The following is a 26028-nucleotide window of genomic DNA, read 5'->3' as shown; positions in this document are numbered from 1 at the left end:
TTTCAGCAAAATTAATTTTAAAGTCATCTGTTTTTCCTTACGCTACCGCATCCAATTTTGTGCAACTTGTTTTTTTTTCAAACTGTATTCTAACTCCATACATTATTCATGTTTCTTTTAGATACTTTTCTACTTTTAAAAAGTTAAAGATCAGATAATTTGCTATTTGTGTTAACTATTTACTTTGTAGTAACACAAACTAGACCTAGAACTAGAAACATTCGAGTTTAACCGTGCGTCGACGCATAATAACATATTATGTTATCATTAGAAAAGAAACTTACTGGGTAAAATCATTATCGGCTCGTCGTGTAGATATTAAATATTAAATTTCAGGGTCAAATCAACCCCAAAGCTGTTTCTCCTAACACAAATTTTATAAATATCGTCAATCCATTCAATAATAAATTTAAAAACAAAATGCAACAGTAACTAACAGACCATAAATTATCACATAACAAGGACGACGTGCTTTCAGAATGGAAATTCTGTTTTACTATTAAAAAAATGCGACATAGCTGTCACGGCGTAACGCGTCGGAGTGCCAAAAAGGACACAAAACGACGACGATACGACAGAAAATCGTTAAAACACTCTCTCTCTCGTTCTCACGAGTGAACATACGCGTTTCCATTTTTTTTTGCAAAGCTCTACTGGGAATGACGTCGCTGACTACAAATTTGGATTTATGCTTATGCCTGTCTAATTACACTGCGTTTCACGACTAGATTAATGTGTAATAATGTGTACTTAATGGTTAGTACTGTTTTGGAATTTCTTGATGGATATGATGGTTCAGTTAAGTGGGAATTATTTTTAACTCAGCTATAACCTTGTTTTATTTAAATCCCCGCCGAGGTTTGGGTCAAAACCTTCAGAACATTTTATGCAAATTATGTTAATTTCGAAACGTTTCATTTCTTATCTACACATCCAAAGCAATCTTAGGAATATTAATTAAAAATGTGAATTAAAACAAAAAAGATAAATTTTTTATGTAAAAGTTTTAAAGTTAAATAAAATCGTCGAAAAAGAGAGTCATAAAACGTTCCTTCATTGTACACCTTTTTCAAGTGTTCTCTTCCATCTAATATTAAATAAGGCTTTTCTTTTAATCTTTTAGCACTTTCAACACTTTGACATCTTTGAATTTTTTATCTTTCTTATTTTTTATACATTTTAATAGGTGCTGCGGAAAAAAGCTCTAAACACGGCGCTGAAGACAAAGCGAACAGCATCATAACAGCAATGAGGGAAAGAATGAAACAAAGAGAACGTGAGAAACCCGAAATTTTCGAATTGATAAGGTAAAAAAATTAAAACTGTTTTTAATTCTTGATCTCAACAATTTTTAATTTTTTACTCCTCTTAATAACAATTTTTCAGGAGATATAAATTAATAAAAAAATCAGACTTTTTGGTACTTATTTAAATTGATTTTTCCAATTAAAGCTTATTCTCCGGCTGAAACAAAGAGCGAGGAAAATTTTTCCATCATAAACCGTTTATTTGATTTAGTTTTGGTTTTTTACGTTGTAATTTTTTTTTTGATGAAAACCTCAAACAGGGAAGTGTTCGGTGTCGAGGACAAGAGTCATTCGGGTCACATGAAAGCTGTCAAACAGAGCGTCTTGGACGGTACCTCGAAATGGTCGGCGAAAATTGCCATCACAGGTTTGTTTTTATTTGTGAACAAGAAGAGTATTTATGCTCGAATTTCAATTCGAGACTTATTTATTTTTATTTTTGTGATTATTATTGGACTTGATAACTGATTGTGCAAATGTAAAAAATAGAAATAAAACTTCTTCACTTATAAAACGAAAAATTAAGTAAAAATTCAAAGTTTTATGTCTATTTTTTTTTTTTGATGACAATTTTTGAAACCATAATTTATATGAATGCTCTGAATGTGCAGCCGCTTTACGCTATTTTTTTAAACTCCCTCTTAATTCCTTACTCAACAATTTAAATAGGATTATTTTTGATTATTCTTGATGATTTTATCAAGAGACCCACACCTCAAATTTTTTTTTAGTTTTTTAGGATTTTTCTTTAGGAATTTTTGTACATTTGCTTCGCTTGTTGTTCTTTTTCCGAAATTAAAAAAACTCGAAATCCTATCGCAAAAACACTCACTATTAATATTATATAGATATTATTTTTATTTGTGTAATTTTTGATGTAGTAAATGGTTTTAGAAAGCAGCCACAAAACGTGCTTAATTTTTTATTAGAAGCTGAGTTTTTGAGTAGAAGTGGATTTACTTTTTAATTTATCAGAACGAAGATTTTAAATGTCATTCCACTTTTGATTCATACAGCTAATAAGGAAGTTTTGAAAGTTTATATCTCACATTAATTGTAGAGACTTTTTGAGTAGTGTAGAGGAAGTATACACTACTTGTGTTGCTGAATCCGAAAAAATTTTTTGTTTGGGTGACCTGAACATCGATCTTCTGAACGTGAATAGTCCATTTATTAACCTGTTTCATGAATTCTTGGATGTATGGTCGGCTGTGCAACTAATAGGTGATCCGACTCGTGTGACCAATGCTGTTATGACATTGTTGGATGTCATCGTCACATCTTGCTGTCGTTTGGTGAGTGTTAGTGGTGTATTGCCGTGTGATTTGTCTGATCATGATTTGATTTTTTGCGAAATAGATTTGAAAGTACCTAAGATTCCTCCTCGGTTATTAACCGTGCGTATGCTGCGTGGTGTCGATGAGTGTGCTTTCAATAGCGATCTGCAATCGGTGCCTTTTCACAAAATATTTTTCATGGATAACATTAATTGTAAAGTTCAAAACTTTAATAACTTGTTGCTGGCTTTATTTGACAGACATGACCCTTTAACCGTAAGGAGGTTTACCAAAAAGGTCGTACCTTGGTTAACACCAAATATTAAATTGCTTATGGACGAACGTGATAGGGCAAAGAATAAATACAAGCGTACTCGTTCAGGTGCTGATTGGGTTGCTTATAAGGAGCTGAGGAATTTTACTACAACCTGCATTAGAAGAGAAAGAAAATCATATCTGGAATTTTTATATCAGACGTCTCGGGGTGCTGAACTGTGGAAACAATTGAATCATTTGGGTATTTGTGGTACGAAATGTTCACAGCAAATCCCTGCTCACTTGAATCGACCAGATGAGGTTAACGATTTCTTTATTGATTCAGTCCCTTCTTTGAACCTTGCAACGCGTTTCAGTTTTAATGACTTACCGCCTTTAAATTTGATTCAAACTAATTTTAAGTTTGTCTTTGTATCCGAAGCTGATGTAATAAAAGCTATTTCCTCAATTTCTTCTAGAGCTGCCGGTGCTGATAATATCAGTATGAGTATGTTGAATATGTGTTTTGCATTTATATTACCCTACTTGACACATTCACTCAATGTTTGCATTGAAACTTCGGATGTACCTGACTGTTGGAAGTTGTCAATTGTGGTTCCTATCCCAAAAAAACGTGACCCATCTGAGCCTAAAGATCTGCGGCCGATTAGCATATTGCCAATTTTATCTAAAGTTCTGGAAAGAATTATGTTTAATCAGTTGCATCAATTTGTTCAAATTAATAATATTTTACCGAAGCATCAATCTGGTTTTCGTAGAAACCATAGCTGCGGTACTGCTCTTCTCAAGGTAATGATATTTTACAGGCTCGAGATAAAGGATTATGTACGTTGGTAGTCTTGTTGGATTTTAGTAGAGCTTTTGATAGTGTTTGTCATGACTTGCTTGTGGAATTGTTAAAGTATATTGGCTTCAGTGAATCCGCTTTAAACTTAATTGAAAATTATTTAAGTAATAGGCATCAGTCGGTTAGAATCGGTGATGCTTTGTCTGAATTTCGCTGTTTGAGCAAGAGTGTACCACAAGGTACTATTTTAGGGCCTATTCTATTTTCTTTATATACATCTCAAATCGTTAGGGGGTTAAATCATTGTGAGTACCATATGTATGCGGATGACTTGCAGATGTATGTTTCCTTTGATCCACGCGACTTCGCGTTGGGTATTACGAATATGCAAAAAGACCTTGATTACATTCATAAAGTGGCTCGGGAATACGGTCTACATCTTAATCCGAGTAAATCCAATGCTATACTTTTTGGAAATTCCGCTATATGTAATGGTTTTCGGGAAAGTATTGATTTGCAAATTGATGGTTGTAACATTCCTTTGGTTAGTGAGGTAAAGAATTTGGGTATGATTATGGACAACAGTTTTCGCTATAAGAAGCATGTCTCCAACTGTATATCCAGGGCTTATTATCATCTGAGGATGTTGTTTCCTCATCGACACTACCTTGGTATTCATCTGAAAAAGGTGTTGTGCGAAGCCTCTGTGTTGTCTCAATTCACTTATTGTGCTGAGGTCTACCATCCGTGCATTGACGTTAGCGATGTAACACGTATTCAACGAGTGCAAAATTCGTGTCTTCGGTATATATATGGAATTAGAAAATATAACAGAATATCTTATAAACTAAAGGATGCGGGATGGCTAAATATGTATCATCGTAGGACAGTGCAGTGTTTGTGCCTATACCATAAAATTATAAACTACAAGGAACCACAGTATCTCTACCAACTAATAACTTTCCGAAATGATGTCCACCGAATAAATACGCGATTTCGCGGAAGACTGTCGCCACCCTTCTATCGTTTGTCTTTGTTTCAGAGATCATACTTATTTCAAATAACTTCGAAATATAATGAGGTGGACGATAATTGCAAGGGGTTCTCACTACGAAGGTTTAAATTTACACAGAAACATTCTTGTTTTCTTGAACAATGTCTACATGGGGCAAACGCTGATCTGACATGTTTTGCAATCTTGTTGTTGTATCTAGCTGTTGCTTTGTAATTTTTGGCCGAGTCATGTTTTTCTTTTTTTGTTTCTTAGGTTAGTTAGAGCAGCTGTACTAACTAGTACAAGCTGGAACTCGCCTATTTTCTTTTGTATGTTTTTTTTTGTACAATTAAGCTTATTTTCTAATAAAGGCATTTATTATATACAAGTTATTGGTACACAAAATGTAGACTCCATAGGGTTGAGTTGGGTTAAGGAAATCACACTAAAGTGTTGAATAAGGTTCTGACAAAAAGATTTCTTATTTTCTTAGGACTCCCTCGAACCTTATGAATCTCTGTTCTAGCTTCGGCCAATAAGGTTGCCTTTAAAGCAGCCTTTTGATTTTCTTAATTTCAGATTCTGTATTTTAATACATTTCCAATTTATCATTCTCCATTCCGGAACGTTCAGCATATAAGCTGAGCCGCTCAAAACAGTCTCTGGCATAATAAAGATCGAAATCTTTATTGCTTTGGAGAGCTTACAGGGAGTTGGGAATTATTTCTGCCACACCCTCCACTTCTAGCTAACTTAAAGATTTTAATTGATCATATATTGTCCTGACTTTTTCAATACAGCCAAACTTAGAAGCATTATTCAAAGTAAATCAGTTTTATTACTTTTATGTATCTTGACGATTAAAGTGGAATGTCATGTTAAAAGGACTTATTCATCATTCTGATAACAAATCCAACTTCCCTCAAAAAAAATTTTGTAATTTTCACTTAAAATATTATTAAAGATCACAAAGTACAAAATAAAATTAGGAAATGCACGTAAAATTTATTAATTGTTTAGATGTGTGTAGACAGCTTTGTTTAGAAAAAGCAAAAACTTACAAAAATACCAACTAAAAAAACGCATACAACACAATAATTTAAAAAAAAGGAAAGTTATAGATTAAAATCCTCCTTTACACACATCATCTTAATTTTATCTCCAACATTAAATACAAAAGAATACTGATTGTTTAGTGAAATGTTATGCGATTTGACTTCCTTTCGAGTTTTGAAAACCGGAAAAAGTTGCAACAAACAAAAAACTAAATATCAAAAAATTACAAAACACGCCGAAAGAATTTTTACATAAAGTTACTCTAAAACCAGAAACTTACAGAACCGGAAATTGATCACCATCAACTGCTTAGGATTTGTCAAATCAAGAATTGCAAGAAAATGATTCGGAATCAAGAGATATTTTTTTGTTTCGTTTTGATTCTTCTCCCGTTTTGTGTACGTTTTGTGTTGCATTGTGTTTGTTTCCGGTTTCGACCCCCCTCGTCAACAGAACAACATTTTCAGTGGATCCCGACACACACATAGATTCAATCGAGCAAGCGGAGGCCGTCACTATTGAAGGAACTTCCAAGTGGTCGTGCAAGATTGCCATCACAGGTATTGCTGCAAGCTGCATTCTATCGGGAAGAACTTTTAATTTTATTTATTTATTTTTTTAATTTTCAATTTATTTTCAAATTTTTAGAAGATCTCTTCAAAACCAAACTTCAAACTTACAATATTTACTATTTTTTTTTTTTATTTCTCTTTTCCTGTATACAAAATAATTTGATTTTAATTTCTTTAAATTAAATAAAATCTTTTGCATACAGGATTCTTATAATAAAAGGACACTTTATTTTGAATAACTCAGACACGCTGTGAAGTACCGAGTGCCTTTGTCTCACACACACAAATTAAAAACTGCCAAAATGTTTCTTAAATCTCGTTTTCTTTTCTGCTCTTTTTTGCACCCTTACAATTTTCATCAATGTTTTTTGGCACTAAATCTTCGTTTTTCTCTGTCTCTCCCTTTGTCTTTTTGTATTTATCCATGTCTTTTCGTACAATTTCTTTATGCTCTTTGTTGAATCTTTAAGGCACCATTAAAGTTTTTAGCTTTTAAATATTCTTGTTATGATTATGACGGTAATGAATGTTTTTGACCATATTTACACACACATTTACCACACTTTCTATATACCTATCTAGTTAATAGTTGAAACACTTTCTTCTTGTAGTTTTTCTGCCACAATACTAAAATCTAAATCAGTATTACTTCTACGAGTTGTGATTCATGATCATGTTTGGATGCAATATTGAAGCATGACATACGATGAATTTAAAAATTTGGACTCTTAAAAATCCTTTCCCTTTATATTATTTATCTTCTCCAGTAAAGAGAATTATACGAAAATTTTCGTTCAATATAACTTAACACATTTTAAGGCTTGAGTACTTTTGGCTTGTTTGTGTATGTCTTGGCGATCCGAAGAAAAGAAAATGAATAATTCTTTTGGATCGTCGGCGTTATATTTACTTTTAATTTTCCAGCAAACGCTTGCCCATAGAATGTAGCTAAACAGACCTGCCTGTTGACCAACTTTAGGTAGCTGAGTTTTTATATACATATTACTATGTATTTGTTATTACCTATTTATTCTTTGGAGTTATTTAATAATGGCACTGGACAACAAAAAAACCGCTTACTTTGTTGATCTTCCTAAAACAACACTAATATCACTAAAAATTACACTACATAAAAGAAACTTTTTAATTAACACCTTTATCACTCTATTTTTGTTAAAAACACCTTTTAAAACAACATTTATTTCTTAATACATTTTTTAAAACACTTTACAGCAAAAATTTAGCTTTAAAAACTAGATTCTTGTAGAAAGAAAGGTATGGTATTTACTATTTATAATTAAAAAGCATTTTTAATTCCCTCTTTATTAAAAAAAATAATTTAAAGAAACCAACTGTACATAAACCCACCCAATAACTAATTTTCTTATTCTTCTTCCGCTTAAACCCGCTTTTAAATTATAAGAACGAAATGAAAGAAAGCATGTAAATAAAAAGCACTTCTTAAAATTTAACGGTTTAAAAAGTTTGTGCACTCTTATTAAATTAATTCTTCTTTGTATACTTTCTCACCAAATTTTTTTTAGTTTAGAATCTGGATCTATTTTCTTAGCACAATTCAAGTTATCGTATCCATTTTAGAAATATTCTTTTTTACTCTCTCTATTTTTAACTTCATATCTTGTTGAAACTTAACAAATTTTTAATCGATTTCTAATTTATTTATGCGAAAATTAATTTAAAGCCGTCAAAATTTTCTAGTGAAATCTGCCCAGGGATTAATCGCTAAGGATAAAAGCGGAACTTCTGATCCTTATGTAACCGTTCAAGTTGGAAAAGTAAAGAAGAGAACGAGGACGATGCCTCAGGAGTTGAATCCTGTTTGGGATGAAAAGTTTTATTTGTAAGTAATTTTTAATTATACTTATTTCTAAGAAATTAAAAAATCATAACAACGAGATTTATAAAAACTAAGAAATTATTTATGGCACATAAAAATTAGTTTAAATTTGCTTTAAAATGCTTTTCACCAAATTGTTATATCTCAATTGGTTTTGAAGATACGATTATTTAAGTTGCGATACGATTAAAACATGTAGGATTGGAATCAAAAAATCATAACAGCGAGATTTATGGAAATTAAGAAATTATTTATGGCACATAAAAACTAGATTAAATTTGCTTTAAAATGCTTTTCACCAAATTGTTATATCTCAATTGGTTTTGAAGATAGGATCTTTTAAATTCCGATATAATCCTCATGGTTAAAACATGCAGGGTTGGAATCAAAAAATCATAACAGTGAAATTTATGGAAATTAAGAAATTATTTATGGCACATAAAAACTAGATTAAATTTGCTTTAAAATGCTTTTCACCAAATTGTTATATCTCAATTGGTTTTGAAGATACGATTATTTAAGTTGCGATACGATTAAAACATGTAAGATTGGAATCAAAAAATCATAACAGCGAGATTTATGGAAAATAAGAAATTATTTATGGCACATAAAAACTAGATTCAATTAGCTTTAAAATGCTTTTTACCAAATTGTTATATCTCAATTGGTTTTGAAGATACGATCTTTTAAGTTCCGATATAATCCTCATGGTTCAAACATGCAGGGTTGGAATCAAAAAATCATAACAGCGAAATTTATGGAAATTAAGAAATTATTTATGGCACATAAAAACTAGATTAAATTTGCTTTAAACTGCTTTTTACCAAATTGTTATATCTCAATTGGTTTTGAAGATACGATTATTTAAGTTGCGATACGATTAAAACATGTAGGATTGGAATCAAAAAATCATAACAGCGAGATTTATAGAAAATAAGAAATTATTTATGGCACATAAAAACTAGTTTAAATTTGCTTTAAAATGCTTTTTACCAAATTGTTATATCTCAATTGGTTTTGAAGATACGATCTTTTAAATTCCGATATAATCCTCATGGTTCAAACATGCAGGGTTGGAATCAAAAAATCATAACAGCGAAATTTATGGAAAATAAGAAATTATTTATGGCACATAAAAACTAGATTAAATTTGCTTTAAAATGCTTTTTACCAAATTGTTATATCTCAATTGGTTTTGAAGATACGATTATTTAAGTTGCGATACGATTAAAACATGTAGGATTGGAATCAAAAAATCATAACAGTGAGATTTATGGAAATTAAGAAATTATTTATGGCACATAAAAACTAGATTAAATTTGCTTTAAAATGCTTTTTACCAAATTGTTATATCTCAATTGGTTTTGAAGATACGATCTTTTAAGTTCCGATATAATCCTCATGGTTAAAACATGCAGGGTTGGAATCAAAAAATCATAACAGCGAGATTTATGGAAATTAAGAAATTATTTATGGCACATAAAAACTAGTTTAAATTTGCTTTAAAATGCTTTTTACCAAATTGTTATATCTCAATTGGTTTTGAAGATACGATCTTTTAAGTTCCGATATAATCCTCATGGTTAAAACATGCGGGTTGGAATCAAAAAATCATAACACCGAAATTTATGGAAAATAAGAAATTATTTATGGCATATAAAAACTAGTTTAAATTTGCTTTAAAATGCTTTTTACCAAATTGTTATATCTCAATTGGTTTTGAAGATACGACTATTTAAGTTGCGATACGATTAAAACATGTAGGATTAGAATCAAAAAATCATAATAGCGAGATTTATGGAAATTAACAAATTATTTATGGCACATAAAAACTAGATTAAATTTGCTTTAAAATGCTTTTTACCAAATTGTTATATCTCAATTGGTTTTGAAGATACGATTATTTAAGTTGCGATACGATTAAAACATGTAGGATTGGAATCAAAAAATCATAACAGCGAGATTTATGGAAATTAAGAAATTATTTATGGCACATAAAAACTAGATTAAATTTGCTTTAAAATGCTTTTTACCAAATTGTTATATCTCAATTGATTTTGAAAATACGATCTTTTAAATTCCGATATAATCCTCATGGTTAAAACATGCAGGGTTGGAATCAAAAAATCATAACAGCGAAATTTATGGAAAATAAGAAATTATTTATGGCACATAAAAACTAGATTAAATTTGCTTTAAAATGCTTTTTACCTAATTGTTATATCTCAATTGGTTTTGAAAATACGATTGTTTAAGTTGCGATACGATTAAAACATGTAGGATTGGAATCAAAAAATCATAACAGCGAGATTTATGGAAATTAAGAAATTATTTATGGCACATAAAAACTAGTTTAAATTTGCTTTAAAATGCTTTTTACCAAATTGTTATATCTCAATTGGTTTTGAAGATACGATCTTTTAAATTCCGATATAATCCTCATGGTTAAAACATGCAGGGTTGGAATCAAAAAATCATAACAGCGAGATTTATGGAAATTAAGAAATTATTTATGGCACATAAAAACTAGATTAAATTTGCTTTAAAATGCTTTTTACCAAATTGTTATATCTCAATTGGTTTTGAAGATACGATCTTTTAAATTCCGATATAATCCTCATGGTTAAAACATGCAGGGTTGGAATCAAAAAATCATAACAGCGAGATTTATGGAAATTAAGAAATTATTTATGGCACATAAAAACTAGATTAAATTTGCTTTAAAATGCTTTTTACCAAATTGTTATATCTCAATTAGTTTTGAAGATACAATTATTTTAACATTTTTATATTTTTTTTAGTGAATGTCATAATTCATCAGACAGAATTAAAGTTCGCGTTTGGGATGAAGACAACGACCTAAAAAGTAAACTTCGTCAAAAGCTCACTCGAGAATCGGATGACTTTTTAGGTCAGACGATAATTGAAGTGAGGACTTTGTCGGGAGAAATGGACGTATGGTACAATTTGGAGAAAAGAACGGATAAATCAGCGGTTTCCGGAGCGATTCGATTGCACATTTCCGTCGAAATCAAAGGCGAGGAAAAAGTTGCCCCGTATCACGTACAGTACACGTGTTTACACGAAAATTTATTCCATTATTTGTGCGAACAAAACGCCGGCACCGTTAGTCTTCCTCAAGCGAAAGGGGACGACGCTTGGAAAGTTTACTTTGATGAGGCCGCCGAGGAAATTGTTGACGAATTCGCGATGAGATATGGAATTGAGTCGATTTATCAAGCGATGACGTACGTAAAAAATATTGAATTAACAGAATCAGTGAAGTTTTTAATGTTTTAGCCATTTCCATTGTCTCTCAACGAAATATTTATGTCCTGGGGTTCCGGCTGTAATGAGTATGTTATTAGCCAATATAAATGCGTATTACGCCCACACGACAGCATCTTCAGCGGTTTCAGCAAGCGATCGATTCGCGGCTTCTAATTTCGGGGTAATTTAATAGTAATCGAATTTATTAATTGTGTTATTATTAATATTTTTTTAATTTTTAGAAAGAAAAATTTGTAAAGCTTCTCGACCAACTTCATAATTCCTTAAGAATCGATTTATCGATGTACAGAAATAATTTCCCGGCTTCATCCAAAGAGAAATTAATGGACTTAAAATCAACGGTTGATCTTCTCACCTCGATTACGTTCTTCCGAATGAAAGTGCAAGAGCTTTCATGTCCACCAAGAGCGAGTACGGTTGTTAAGGATTGCGTTAAAGCATGTTTGCGTTCGACTTATCAATTTTTGTTCGAGAACGCGTTTGAACTTTATATTCGAGAGTTTCAACCCGATCCGGGCGAACAAAAACGCGATCCCGATGAACACGGACCTAGTTTGGAAAGTGTCGATTTCTGGCATAAATTGATAGCGTTAATCGTATCGGTTATTGATGAAGACAAAAACAGTTATGGTCCGGTTTTGAATCAGTTTCCTCAAGAATTGAATATTGGGCAATTATCAGCGGCGAATATGTGGGGATTTTTCGCGTTAGATATGAAATACGCTCTCGAGGAACACGAACAGCACCGATTATGCAAATCTTCTGCGTACATGAATTTGCATTTTAAGGTGAAATGGTTGTATACGAATTATATCAAAGATGTACTGCCGTACAAAGACACAGTGCCTGAATATCCCGCCTGGTTTGAGCCGTTCGTGATGCAATGGCTCAATGAGAACGATGATGTTTCTTTAGAATACCTACACGGTGCCTTTAAAAGGGATAAACAAGACGGGGTAAATACAAAAAAATGTAATTATTTAATTTTTTAATTTATAAATTGCAGTTCCAAAACAGTAGCGAACATACACTATTTTCAAACTCCGTCGTCGATGTTTTCACGCAATTAACGCAATGCTTTGACGTCGTTTCAAAGCTCGAATGTCCCGATCCTGAAATTTGGAAACGATACATGAAGCGTTTCGCTAAAACCATCGTTAAAGTTCTTATAGCGTACGCGGATATTGTTAAAGCTGAATTCCCTCAACATGCTCAAGATGAACGAATAGTAATTAAAAATACCATAATTTTATAATTAATTAATTTATGTATTTATTTAGGCGTGCATTTTAATGAATAACATCCAACAACTCAGGGTACAACTCGAAAAAATGTTTGAATCGATGGGAGGAAAAAGTTTGGAAGAAGACGCAGCCGAAATTTTAACCGAACTTCAACAAACGTTAAACGGAACTTTAGACGATTTAGCAACGGAATTCGCGAATATCTTAGAACCAAGAATCACTCAAAGTGTTAAGCAATTAGCAGATATCTTGTTGGCAATTAAAGGTAACGTCGACACAAAGAACGAACAAGCAGCGAGACAAATGTGCGCGCCCGATGCTGATTACGTATTAAGACCATTAATGGATTTACTCGATGGTTCTTTATCTTTGTATGCGGAAACGTGTGAAAAAACCGTGTTGAAAAGATTATTAAAGGAGTTATGGAGGATCGTTATGAAAATCTTGGAGAAAAATGTTGTTTTACCACCGATGTCAGATCGAAGTGTAAGTTAAAAAATTTATTTTAAGTTTTATTTAACAAATAATTTATTTTAGTTGGTTTTCAAAAGCATAACGGACAACGCAAAAAATTTAGCCGCTAACACAAAAATCGAGGATATGTCGCGATTATTTAAAAACCACATGACGGGTAAACAAGACGTTAAAAACGCTTTGAGTGGCGTGATGGACATTTCGAAAGAAGTCGAAAAGAATTTATCCCCGAAACAATGCGTAGTTTTAGACGTGGCTTTAGAAACAATTCGACAATACTTCCACGCTGGAGGAAACGGACTGAAAAAGACCTTCTTAGAGAAGAACCCCGAATTGATGAGCTTGAAGTATGCCTTATCGTTGTACACGCAAACGACGGATTCTTTAATAACCACTTTTGTGATATCTCAAGTTAACCAAGGTAAGATCTTTTTAATTTAACTATTTTTAACATCAAACTAAAAAAATTCAAAGAAAATTATGATAAAATTAAATTAAGACATTAAAAGAACGAGAAACGTTGGGAAAATTGAATTTTTATTAAATTTATAAAAAAGTGCCGCTTAACAATAAAGACACGTACCTCGAGCGGCAAATTTCTGGTGAAAAGGACGAAACTGAACAGGGACAAGAGGCGCAGGAGGAGCCTAGGAGGTCCAAGAAAATTAAACAGACCCAACAAGGTATCTCCCCACATTTTAAAATTGTTCAAGTTTGAATTAATCATTTCAATTAATCTAAATTCACCTCCCTCAAGAAGTCCATCAGTTTCTTTTTATCAATAACATTATAACTTGGGTTGTTTCTTGCACAAACGATGCAAAAACACTAAAACAAACAATTTTAATAATTCATTAGTAAAGCCAGATCTTAGTTTAGATTTTAGAATTTTTTTAGAAAATAAAAAATAGATTTAGTTTATTCTTTACTCTTTATTAGATACATTTCGATGAAGAGAATTTAAAAAATAAAATCTCCCGCTTTTTAAGCATTTTACGACATTTTGCATGTAATTTTTAATTCTAAAGCACGCCTTATCTATATCCTATTTTAGTGAAGCTGCCGATTAGAACATGGAAGTAAAGTGTTTCAAATAATACGGCTTTTAATTCTTTTAGAGCAAATACAAGATGAGCTTATTATTTTTTTTTATAAAATAATTAATCAATTCGTTTTTCGATGTTTCCTTTCAGATTCGATCGACCAACAAGACTGTGTAGGCGAAGTATCGATTCAAGTAGACCTCTTTACGCATCCAGGGACTCCAACTGAACATAAAGTTACTGTTAAAGGTAAAAAGTCAAAACCAAGCAGTTTAGAAGTCATTTATTATGTGTTGTTGTCTTATATTTAAAGTGGTTGCCGCAAACGATTTGAAATGGACACTCGTCTCGGGAATGTTTAGGCCTTTTGTCGAAGTAAACCTAATCGGTCCATGGTTATCCGACAAGAAAAGAAAATTCGCCACGAAATCCAAATCAAACAATTGGTCGCCAAAATATAATGAGAGCTTTATCTTGTAAGTAGTACTTTTTGGCAATTTTGATTTTAAATAATCCAATTTTATTCTTAAATTTAAAAATTCAAGCTTCATCTCAACTGCACATTGCGAAGAAATCGACACAGAAAATGGTCGAAGGTAAGTTTATTAGAATTAATAAAAAAAAATAAAAAAGAATAAATTGACATAGAGTTCTATCAAAAACGTAATGTCAAAATTTATCGTAATATAAATTAATAGTACTTCGTCAAAAAAAGAAAACAATGTTAGATGCGAAATTTATTAATAAAATTCGTAAAAAGATCGAAATTTTGCAACAACATCGAAGAAATCGCGAAGGTTCGATAAAAAGAAAACTAGGTAATTTATCAAAATTAAATGAGAAAATCACAAAATTACTCCACAACTTAAAAGATGTATCTTATTGCGACGATAGAACAACCCACACCAGGAAAAGTCATAAACACAGATCACATAAAGAAAGACTTCGAAATATCAAAGAAAAAAAATTAAAACAGACGCATAATAGTTCCTCGCAATACTTATTATCTTCTAGTTCGTATTTAGCCAACCCAGTTTTTAGCCACACTTCGTTAGCCGCAAAAGATTCAAGTAGGATTTTACGAGGAATCGAAACGCAAACGGCTTTACATTCAAATAAAGCTCCAAAATATAGTTTTAAACGAACGCCGTTAACGCAGAGAATCAGCAAGTTTTCGCTTGGACATATTCGACGTTCCATATCCAAAACACCCAGAAGAAGAATAAAAAAGTGGCAAATTAAACCGGCGATGCGAAAAAATCCTAGAGAGAAATGGTCGAAACTAAGACGAACTTACTCGAAATATCTTCGGACGAAAACTCGGATAGGAAATAAAAGGAAGAAAGTTGCGAAAAATCGGAAAAGAAAGTAAAGATTTGTCGTATACTTTAAAATTTATCGATAAAAATTGTTCTTGGAAAATAACTTTTTTTATTTATTATAATACTGTAATAAGAAATATAATTTTGTAACTTATTTTTGATATAAATTATTTCGCAACTTTCGGTAGAGATGAATCCAAATTTTTTCTGTTTTCTAAAAATTCTTAAAAATAGGAAAAGCATTAAAATTCTCTGGAAATTTTTGAATTTTAATTCGTAATGAGTCCCTTAAAATATTTACAAGTCTATTGATTGACTTAGAAACTCCTAGATATTCTCAGTAATCTCAGTATATCATTGGAAATCCTTAGAAATTCTCTAAATATCTCTCAAAATGCTTAAAAAATCTTTAAATAACTCTGGGCAACCTCAGCTATGAGTTAGGTATTATTCAAAATTCTTTGGGTTGGACTAAGTAAAAATTCCAAAAAATCTTGATTTTCAGGAATCCACTAGTGTTGTAAATCGAGTAGTAAAGTGTTGAATTACTTAGAAACTCCTAGATATTCTCAGCAATCTTTGTATATCATTGGAAATCCTTAGAAATTCTCTAAATATCTCTCAAAATGCTTAAAAAATCTTTAAATAACTCTGGACAACCTCAGATATGAGTTAGATATTATTCAAAATTCTTTGGGTTGGACTAGGTAAAAATTCCTAAAAATCTGGATTTTCAGGAATCCACTAGTGTTGTAAATCGAGTAGTAAAGTGTTGAATTGCTTAGAAACTCCTAGATATTCACAGTAATCTCTGTATATCATTGGAAATCCTTAGAAATTCTCTAAATATCTCTCAAAATGCTTAAAAAATCTTTAAATAACTCTGGGCAACCTCAGATATGAGTTAGGTATTATTCAAAATTCTTTGGGTTGGACTAGATAAAAATTCCTAAAAATCTGGATTTTCAGGAATCCACTAGTGTTGTAAATCGAGTAGTAAAGTGTTGAATTACTTAGAAACTCCTAGATATTCTCAGTAATCTCTGTATATCATTGGAAATCCTTAGAAATTCTCTAAATATCTCTCAAAATGCTTAAAAAATCTTTAAATAACTCTGGACAACCTCAGATATGAGTTAGATATTATTCAAAATTCTTTGGGTTGGACTAGGTAAAAATTCCTAAAAGTCTGGATTTTCAGGAATCCACTAGTGTTGTAAATCGAGTAGTAAAGTGTTGAATTACTTAGAAACTCTTAGATATTCTCAGTATATCATTGGAAATCCTTAGAAATTCTCTAAATATCTCTCAAAATGCTTAAAAAATCTTTAAATAACTCTGGACAACCTCAGATATGAGTTAGATATTATTCAAAATTCTTTGGGTTGGACTAGGTAAAAATTCCTAAAAATCTGGATTTTCAGGAATCCACTAGTGTTGTAAATCGAGTAGTAAAGTGTTGAATTACTTAGAAACTCCTAGATATTCTCAGTAATCTCTGTATATCATTGGAAATCCTTAGAAATTCTCTAAATATCTCTCAAAATGATTAAAAATCTTTAAATAACTCTGGACAACCTCAGATATGAGTTAGATATTATTCAAAATTCTTTGGGTTGGACTAGGTAAAAATTCCTAAAAATTGGATTTTCAGGAATCCACTAGTGTTGTAAATCGAGTAGTAAAGTGTTGAATTACTTAAAAACTCCTAGATATTCTCAGTAATCTCTGTATATCATTGGAAATCCTTAGAAATTCTCTAAATATCTCTCAAAATGCTTAAAAAATCTTTAAATAACTCTGGACAACCTCAGATATGAGTTAGATATTATTCAAAATTCTTTGGGTTGGACTAGGTAAAAATTCCTAAAAATCTGGATTTTCAGGAATCCACTAGTGTTGTAAATCGAGTAGTAAAGTGTTGAATTACTTAGAAACTCCTAGATATTCTCAGTAATCTCTGTATATCATTGGAAATCCTTAGAAATTCTCTAAATATCTCTCAAAATGCTTAAAAAATCTTTAAATAACTCTGGACAACCTCAGATATGAGTTAGATATTATTCAAAATTCTTTGGGTTTGACTAGGTAAAAATTCCTAAAAATCTGGATTTTCAGGAATCCACTAGTGTTGTAAATCGAGTAGTAAAGTGTTGAATTACTTAGAAACTCCTAGATATTCTCAGTAATCTCTGTATATCATTGGAAATCCTTAGAAATTCTCTAAATATCTCTCAAAATGCTTAAAAAATCTTTAAATAACTCTGGACAACCTCAGATATGAGTTAGATATTATTCAAAATTCTTTGGGTTGGACTAGGTAAAAATTCCTAAAAATCTGGATTTTCAGGAATCCACTAGTGTTGTAAATCGAGTAGTAAAGTGTTGAATTACTTAGAAACTCCTAGATATTCTCAGTAATCTCTGTATATCATTGGAAATCCTTAGAAATTCTCTAAATATCTCTCAAAATGCTTAAAAAATCTTTAAATAACTCTGGACAACCTCAGATATGAGTTAGGTATTATTCAAAATTCTTTGGGTTGGACTAGATAAAAATTCCTAAAAATTGGATTTTCAGGAATCCACTAGTGTTGTAAATCGAGTAGTAAAGTGTTGAATTACTTAGAAACTCCTAGATATTCTCAGTAATCTCTGTATATCATTGGAAATCCTTAGAAATTCTCTAAATATCTCTCAAAATGCTTAAAAAATCTTTAAATAACTCTGGACAACCTCAGATATGAGTTAGATATTATTCAAAATTCTTTGGGTTGAACTAGGTAAAAATTCCTAAAAATCTGGATTTTCAGGAATCCACTAGTGTTGTAAATCGAGTAGTAAAGTGTTGAATTACTTAGAAACTCCTAGATATTCTCAGTAATCTCTGTATATCATTGGAAATCCTTAGAAATTCTCTAAATATCTCTCAAAATGCTTAAAAAATCTTTAAATAACTCCGGACAACCTCAGATATGAGTTAGATATTATTCAAAATTCTTTGGGTTGGACTAGGTACAAATTCCTAAAAATTGGATTTTCAGGAATCCACTAGTGTTGTAAATCGAGTAGTAAAGTGTTGAATTACTTAGAAACTCCTAGATATTCTCAGTAATCTCTATATATCATTGGAAATCCTTAGAAATTCTCTAAATATCTCTCAAAATGCTTAAAAAATCTTTAAATAACTCTGGACAACCTCAGATATGAGTTAGATATTATTCAAAATTCTTTGGGTTGGACTAGGTAAAAATTCCTAAAAATCTGGATTTTCAGGAATCCACTAGTGTTGTAAATCGAGTAGTAAAGTGTTGAATTACTTAGAAACTCCTAAATATTCTCAGTAATCTCTATATATCATTGGAAATCCTTAGAAATTCTCTAAATATCTCTCAAAATGCTTAAAAAATCTTTAAATAACTCTGGACAACCTCAGATATGAGTTAGATATTATTCAAAATTCTTTGGGTTGGACTAGGTAAAAATTCCTAACAATCTGGATTTTCAGGAATCCACTAGTGTTGTAAATCGAGTAGTAAAGTGTTGAATTACTTAGAAACTCCTAGATATTCTCAGTAATCTCTGTATATCATTGGAAATCCTTAGAAATTCTCTAAATATCTCTCAAAATGCTTAAAAAATCTTTAAATAACTCTGGGCAACCTCAGATATGAGTTAGATATTATTCAAAATTCTTTGGGTTGGACTAGGTAAAAATTCCTAAAAATCTGGATTTTCAGGAATCCACTAGTGTTGTAAATCGAGTAGTAAAGTGTTGAATTACTTAGAAACTCTTAGATATTCTCAGTATATCATTGGAAATCCTTAGAAATTCTCTAAATATCTCTCAAAATGCTTAAAAAATCTTTAAATAACTCTGGGCAACCTCAGATATGAGTTAGATATTATTCAAAATTCTTTGGGTTGGACTAGGTACAAATTCCTAAAAATTGGATTTTCAGGAATCCACTAGTGTTGTAAATCGAGTAGTAAAGTGTTGAATTACTTAGAAACTCCTAGATATTCTCAGTAATCTCTGTATATCATTGGAAATCCTTAGAAATTCTCTAAATATCTCTCAAAATGCTTAAAAAATCTTTAAATAACTCTGGGCAACCTCAGATATGAGTTAGATATTATTCAAAATTCTTTGGGTTGGACTAGGTACAAATTCCTAAAAATCTGGATTTTCAGGAATCCACTAGTGTTGTAAATCGAGTAGTAAAGTGTTGAATTACTTAGAAACTCCTAGATATTCTCAGTAATCTCTGTATATCATTGGAAATCCTTAGAAATTCTCTAAATATCTCTCAAAATGCTTAAAAAATCTTTAAATAACTCTGGGCAACCTCAGATATGAGTTAGATATTATTCAAAATTCTTTGGGTTGGACTAGGTACAAATTCCTAAAAATCTGGATTTTCAGGAATCCACTAGTGTTGTAAATCGAGTAGTAAAGTGTTGAATTACTTAGAAACTCCTAGATATTCTCAGTAATCTCTGTATATCATTGGAAATCCTTAGAAATTCTCTAAATATCTCTCAAAATGCTTAAAAAATCTTTAAATAACTCTGGACAACCTCAGATATGAGTTAGATATTATTCAAAATTCTTTGGGTTGGACTAGGTAAAAATTCCTAAAAATCTGGATTTTCAGGAATCCACTAGTGTTGTAAATCGAGTAGTAAAGTGTTGAATTACTTAGAAACTCCTAGATATTCTCAGTAATCTCTGAATATCATTGGAAATTCTTATGTTATCTTGGAAATTTTGTAACCACATGACACAGCTTAACTTAAAATCAATTCTTTTAACTTTGTTTGATATCTACCTTAGTTACTAAAATATTAGTCTCACTTTTGACAACCTCACTTTTAATGTCAGTCCTGACAACATCACACAAAATTTTTGGTCAACATCATCAATCGGATTTTGAAAATCGAAAAAAAAATTTCGAATAAGAACTTAAAGAAAATCAATGGGCAGTAAATCCGTGGATTTACAACACGCGTGGAAAAAGCTGATTACTTTATGGCAAGACAACGACAGAAGCCGCGAGTCCTCGGTTACAAATCAATTGAAACGTTTGAAGAAGCTCAATAGCAACGTACGAACTGGTTATTTAGACGTGAAAAAAATTCCGGCAAGAAAATGGAGCTTTACTCGGCATCGCTCGAAAGTGAGAAAGAAACGGAGACTGTTGTTTTCGAGATCTAAAAGTTGTTTGTCAAATAAAAGTAATCAAAGTTCATCGAAAAAAAATGTCAACTCATCGAAATCGAAGAGTTATTGTTCCTACCGTGATAAATCATCGTCCAGTGAAGTGTCTTTGTGTGAAATAAGTGATAAAAGTGATAAAATCGGCCGTAACAGTATGTTTAAAATGAAACGAAATTATTTGATTGATAAAAGAAAAAATTTTGGGGCGAAAAACGATCGATACCGAATCGATTATTACAAGAAACGAAGACTCCCAAGATGGACTCATAAACAGAAAGAAAAAAAGGGGATTTTAAAACGTAGTAGTTATTTTTTTTTATAAATTAATTTCGTTCTTCTAATAAATTTAATTAAAAAAATGTTTTGGTATTTTCTTTTTTAGGCCACCAACCACTGAAGAAGCGCTCAGCAGGTACGAACTTCACATTTGTGTCAAAGATTACTGCTTTGCTCGGGAGGATCGTTTGGTCGGTGTGGCCGTCATGCAATTAAAAGATATTGTCGCTCGGGTAAGGATGTTAGTGTAACGATGATGCAATGCGATTATAATTGGAATTTTTTAGGGTTCAATTGCTTGTTGGTTATCGTTAGCGAAACGCATTCACATCGATGAAACGGGATGGACGGTTTTGCGGATTCTTTCGCAACGAGCAAACGATGACGTGGCCAAAGAATTTGTTAAGCTTAAATCGGAAATACGGCAAGAAAATCTTCCACCGAACCAGTGAAGAAGAAATTGTAGTTGGAAAAATGAGGAGATGAAAAAACCGGCCACGTTTTTTGAGATTATAACCGTCCCCCGCAAAAGAAATAATAATAACCCGACCACAACAAATTTAATGAAAATTAATCCCCGAGAATATCTTTTTATTTTGAATTATTTTTTATTTAATTTAATAAAAATAATTAATTAATGTTAGAGTTGATTTTGGATTATTAAAAAGATAGATGAAGAAAATGCACAAAGCAAAATTAATTAATTTTAAAATTAAAATTGGGGATTTTAAAATCTTAATGAAGTAAAAAAGCCTTATTACATAAGAATAATATTTACTCATTCTTCTTTCCGAGCAAAAATAAAAACAGAAGAAAAATCCGTAGTTAAATATTTATATATAATCGAAAACTAAAAGCCGCAATTCGCTTCTTCTACTAAATATATGTAAAAAAGATCTTCTAAAAACCTTCTCTACCTTTTTCCGAAAAAGTTCACTTTTCTCTTTTTACTCGTTTTATAATCTTTTTCGTTCCGATGGAAGTTAATAAATAACCGACAAAAATGTTACTTAATAATCGTAAAAAGAATAAAAAATAAAAATGTGTATAATAATTAAAAGAAAAAATCTTCACTGTGATATTCAAGATACAGTGTGCATTCGCATCGCATTGAACTCTTTAAAAATAAAAAAATAAATCGCGAATAAAAAATATGATGGGCAAAAATTGGGTTTAAAGAATAATTAAAAATAAAACTAGAATTTTTATTAATTGTAGTCGTTTTTTCAAGATTTTATTTAGAATTAAAAAAGATATTAAAAAATCATTCTATTTAAATAAAAATTAAAGAAAATTTAAATAAAATTCATCTTCAAAGACAATACCAAAAAAAAAAATTAATATTATTATTGATAACTTAATAAGAACTTAATTTTTAATTGGTAATAACAAAATACTTTAAAGGTGTATCAATCATGTTCTTCCACTTTCGCCCATTTCAAATTACTTAAAACGATACTGATTTTTTTTAAATATAATCTTGTGTTAGAAAAAAATAAAATCAGTATGGTTTTATAAAAAAATTACTTATAATCATATCGTTTTTAAGGTGCTAATATAATTCGTTCTGCTGCGCATTAAAAAATTCTTGTATCTATCATCTCATCAAAAAAACCACATAAAAATAATCACGTATCATCGTATTATATGATTATTATGAGTTTACCATTACAAATTAATCTTAAAATATAATTAAAATTAATTAACAAAGATCCTGTTTTTGTGTACTTCGTTTTTAATTTGAAAAAAAATAATTATAAGTAAAAAATCACATATAAATACACATTAAAAAAATGAAACACTTTACACATAAAAAAATACACATAAAACACACACGAAACACAAAAAAAAATAATAATATTGTAATTGTCCTTTTTTAATTTTATAAAAATCTTTTCACGACGAAAAAAAAAGATAAAATATATTAGTATATAAAAATTTCGAAAAAAAAAATTTATAATAATTAAAATAATAAATAAAATAACTAATTGACCAAAAAGAAAAAAAAATAATGTAAAAATTGAAAGAAAACGTGTGTGGAGCGTAAAATGTGGTTGTCCTATTAAAAAAAAAAAATGATGCTATCACACGGTTATTTACATTGTAAGTTATTCTATGTGAATGCATATAATGTTAATACGTAACTGTAAAATATATTTAAATTAATAAAAAGAAAAAACAATTATTATTAATGAGATTTAAAATGAGGGATGGTGAAAATATTAAAAAGTAAGAAAAAATATCGGTGCGTTTCCCGATCGCGATGTATTCTTGTTATGGAAATAATTAAAGAAAAAAATGAGATAAAATAAAATAAAATAAAACGGTGTAACGCCCAAAAAGAAGCCACCGTAGAGCTCTGTTGTATATATATACAAAAATACATATTGCTGTAAAGATTAAACTAAAATTGTTGTTTTCTTTGTTTTTGATTTTTAACCAATAATAAAAAATAAATAAATATATGCGTTATTTTTACTCAAAACTCCTTATTCTTTTCAAAATCATCAAAAATATTTTAAATTTGTACTACCATTCATGTTTGCATACTGTTTTCAAGAAGTAAAATGTTATACAGGGTGTCACACAAAAAACGCCCCAAGCTGTAACTCTGTCATTTATATTCCGATTTTCATGACCGAGGCATCAAATGAAATGGTTTGATGAATACTATGGTTCATGCTACAAATACATTTTTTTCAAGGCCATCTTCAATTTTAAGCGATTATTAACTTTTGTTTTTCAAATTGCTCCATATATTTGTCTTCACGTCATTAGATAGAGATTGTTTTTCTGAATCCACTGATGTGCAATACATCCACTTTGAATGTAATTTTAGCAGAGAAAAGACACCTGTATATACAGGTTGTCGCACAAGAACGCCGTAAGCTGTAACTCTGTCATTTACCTTCCGATTTTTATGAACGAGGCAACAAATGAAATGGTTTGATGAATGCTACAAATAAACTTTTTCCAACGCCATCTTCGATTTCAAGCGATTATCAACTTTTGATTTTCAAATTGCTCGGTATGTTTTTCTTCACGTTATGGGATAGAAATTGTTTTCTGAGCCCATTGATGTGCAGAGAAAAACAATTAAAACATTTTCCGAACATTGTCTTAGTCACTTCTGTAATACTGCAGTGTGCCATGGAAAACAATAACACGCAAAACTGATAACAGTCATTAAATGCTATTTCAATGCCCAAGCAATTGTAAATGATACTTATAAGTTGGTTTTTCATTTATCCCATGGCACACTACAGTATAACACAAGTGACTTTAAGAGAATGTTTAGAAACTATTTTAATGTTTTTCTATGCTACAATTACAATTAATGTGATGTATTGTATATTAATGGATTCAGAAAAAAAAACTCTATCCAATAGCGCGAAGAAAAACATACCGAGCAATTTGAAAATCAAATGTTGATAATCGCTAGTAATTGAAGATGGCGTTGGAAAAAGTTTATTTGTAGCATGAATCATAGTATTCATCAAACCATTTCATTTGTTGCCTCGTTCATAAAAATCAGAAGGTAAATGACAGAGATACAGCTAGCGGCGTTCTTGTGTGGCAACCTGTATATACAGTTTTTTTTCTCTACTAAAATTATATTCAAAATGGATGTATTGTACATCAGTGGATTCAGAAAAACAATCTCTATCCAATGACGTAAAGAAAAATATATAGAGCAATTTGAAAAGCAAAAGTTAATAATCGCTTAAAATTGAAGACGGCCTTGAAAAAAATTTATTTGTAGCATGAATCATAGTATTCATGAAACCATTTCATTTGATAACCCGCTCATGAAAATCGGAATGTAAATGACAGAGTTACAGCTTGGGGCGTTTTTTGTGTGACACCCTGTATATATCCTTTTTTAAAGTATAATTTGATTACTTTGAAAGAAAAATCTAAACACTTTAATTTTTGATACGTTTCAGAATGATAACGATAAATCTAAATCTTGTAAGGAATTAAAGTATTTAAGGATGTTTCATTTTATCAAAAACACGTCGAATTTCGATTCCAATTTCACTTCACTCGATATTAACTTGAAATTAATACAGAACAGTTAAGTATTTATAAATATTTCAAAATGGTAAGTTATTTTTAAATTGTAATAAAAAATGAGTTTTATAAAAAGCCATTTTAGGAGGATACATATTATAGCTGGCCTTTATTAAAAACTTTTTCTCCCGGATGTTTAATTCGTTTGCAGGGTGTGGCAAATCGAAACGGAACAAGGTTTTATACTTTAATTGATAAAATTATTAAAAAATAATGTTTTTAAATAAAATTTTAGATTTGAAATTAGTTTCCAATGCGATTCTAACATTGATAAATCGGGTTGCGCTCTTTCAACAACATTTTCATTCGATAAACATTCATTTTTCGTTTCAAAATGTTACGTACCCGAAAAAGGGTGGTTACAAGAAACGCGAGTTGATGATGTCAACGTTATCCAAGGGGAAAAGTTCGAGATTATTGTACAATGTGAGGTCACAAAATTTAAGGTAAAATTTTTGGTACATTTTGTATATAAGTTATAATTTTTTATTTTAATAGGTAGCTTTAAATGGCGAACAAATTTCGGATTTTTTCCACGTGATTCCGTTTACCCACGTAAAATTGGTCGAATTAAAAGGAGACGTTAAGTTATCGTTGGTTTCGTATGAAGATTGCACATTTCCGGTATTTAAGAAAATTTTACCAATTATTTTATGATAACTAAACATTTTTGTTTTTAGAATCAAGAAAAAATCGAGTATGGGTATCCTTTACCAAGAGATAATTAAATGAGAAGGATTTATATCGTAAATTAATGCAAGAAACTTTATTCAAAGATAAGATAAAATAATAAATTTTATTGAGTTTTATTTATTTGTACTAAAATTTATTACATAAACAACTAAGTTTTTTATATCACTTTATCCTTGTTTGTCATTGGCCCACACAGATTAAAATATTACCAAAGGAGTTAGCTGAAATTTGTTTGCTGTAAAGTTAGTGTTCTTTTTTAATGG

General features: G+C 30.6%; 2 protein-coding genes across 6 annotated transcripts in view; both read left to right on the top strand.

Annotated features, from left to right (window-relative positions):
- LOC111413691 (unc-13) overlaps positions 1-23463 on the top strand; it is a 68629-nt gene extending 45166 nt beyond the window's left edge. For 2 of the 5 annotated variants that reach the window (XM_071199305.1, XM_023044738.2), the window contains 15 exons: positions 1187-1307; positions 1568-1674; positions 7989-8130; positions 10929-11375; positions 11428-11578; positions 11640-12374; positions 12425-12646; positions 12699-13148; positions 13200-13557; positions 13694-13819; positions 14330-14428; positions 14493-14655; positions 14725-14775; positions 21105-21231; positions 21286-23463. In XM_071199305.1, the coding sequence (XP_071055406.1) occupies positions 1187-1307; positions 1568-1674; positions 7989-8130; positions 10929-11375; positions 11428-11578; positions 11640-12374; positions 12425-12646; positions 12699-13148; positions 13200-13557; positions 13694-13819; positions 14330-14428; positions 14493-14655; positions 14725-14775; positions 21105-21231; positions 21286-21450 (3464 nt within the window). In that variant the 3' untranslated portion in view covers positions 21451-23463. Of the gene's footprint in view, positions 1-1186; positions 1308-1567; positions 1675-6150; positions 6258-7988; positions 8131-10928; positions 11376-11427; positions 11579-11639; positions 12375-12424; positions 12647-12698; positions 13149-13199; positions 13558-13693; positions 13820-14329; positions 14429-14492; positions 14656-14724; positions 14776-21104; positions 21232-21285 lie in introns of all 5 variants that reach the window. The other 3 variants (XM_071199306.1, XM_023044742.2, XM_023044740.2) reach the window with 3 other exon arrangements.
- A 1115-nt stretch (positions 23464-24578) lies between these two features.
- Positions 24579-25885, top strand: LOC111413684 (galectin-7-like). The gene is made up of 6 exons (XM_071199318.1): positions 24579-24886; positions 24946-25103; positions 25158-25249; positions 25308-25518; positions 25571-25696; positions 25753-25885. The coding sequence occupies exons 2-6, from the start codon at positions 25101-25103 to the stop codon at positions 25798-25800; spliced, it is 480 nt and encodes a 159-aa protein (XP_071055419.1). The 5' UTR covers positions 24579-24886; positions 24946-25100; the 3' UTR covers positions 25801-25885.
- The last annotated feature ends 143 nt before the right edge of the window (positions 25886-26028 follow it).

The sequence above is a fragment of the Onthophagus taurus genome, chromosome 10, assembly GCF_036711975.1.
Source record: "Onthophagus taurus isolate NC chromosome 10, IU_Otau_3.0, whole genome shotgun sequence".
Classification (NCBI taxonomy): domain Eukaryota; kingdom Metazoa; phylum Arthropoda; class Insecta; order Coleoptera; family Scarabaeidae; genus Onthophagus; species Onthophagus taurus.
This window is presented reverse-complemented; position numbering and strand designations above follow the sequence as displayed.

Coding starts and splice junctions, on each gene's coding strand:
- LOC111413684 (XM_071199318.1), top strand. Junction 25,250..25,307: donor GCAAATCGAAACGGAACAAG/GTTTTATACTTT, acceptor ATAAAATTTTAG/ATTTGAAATTAGTTTCCAAT. Junction 25,697..25,752: donor ATGAAGATTGCACATTTCCG/GTATTTAAGAAA, acceptor TTTTGTTTTTAG/AATCAAGAAAAAATCGAGTA.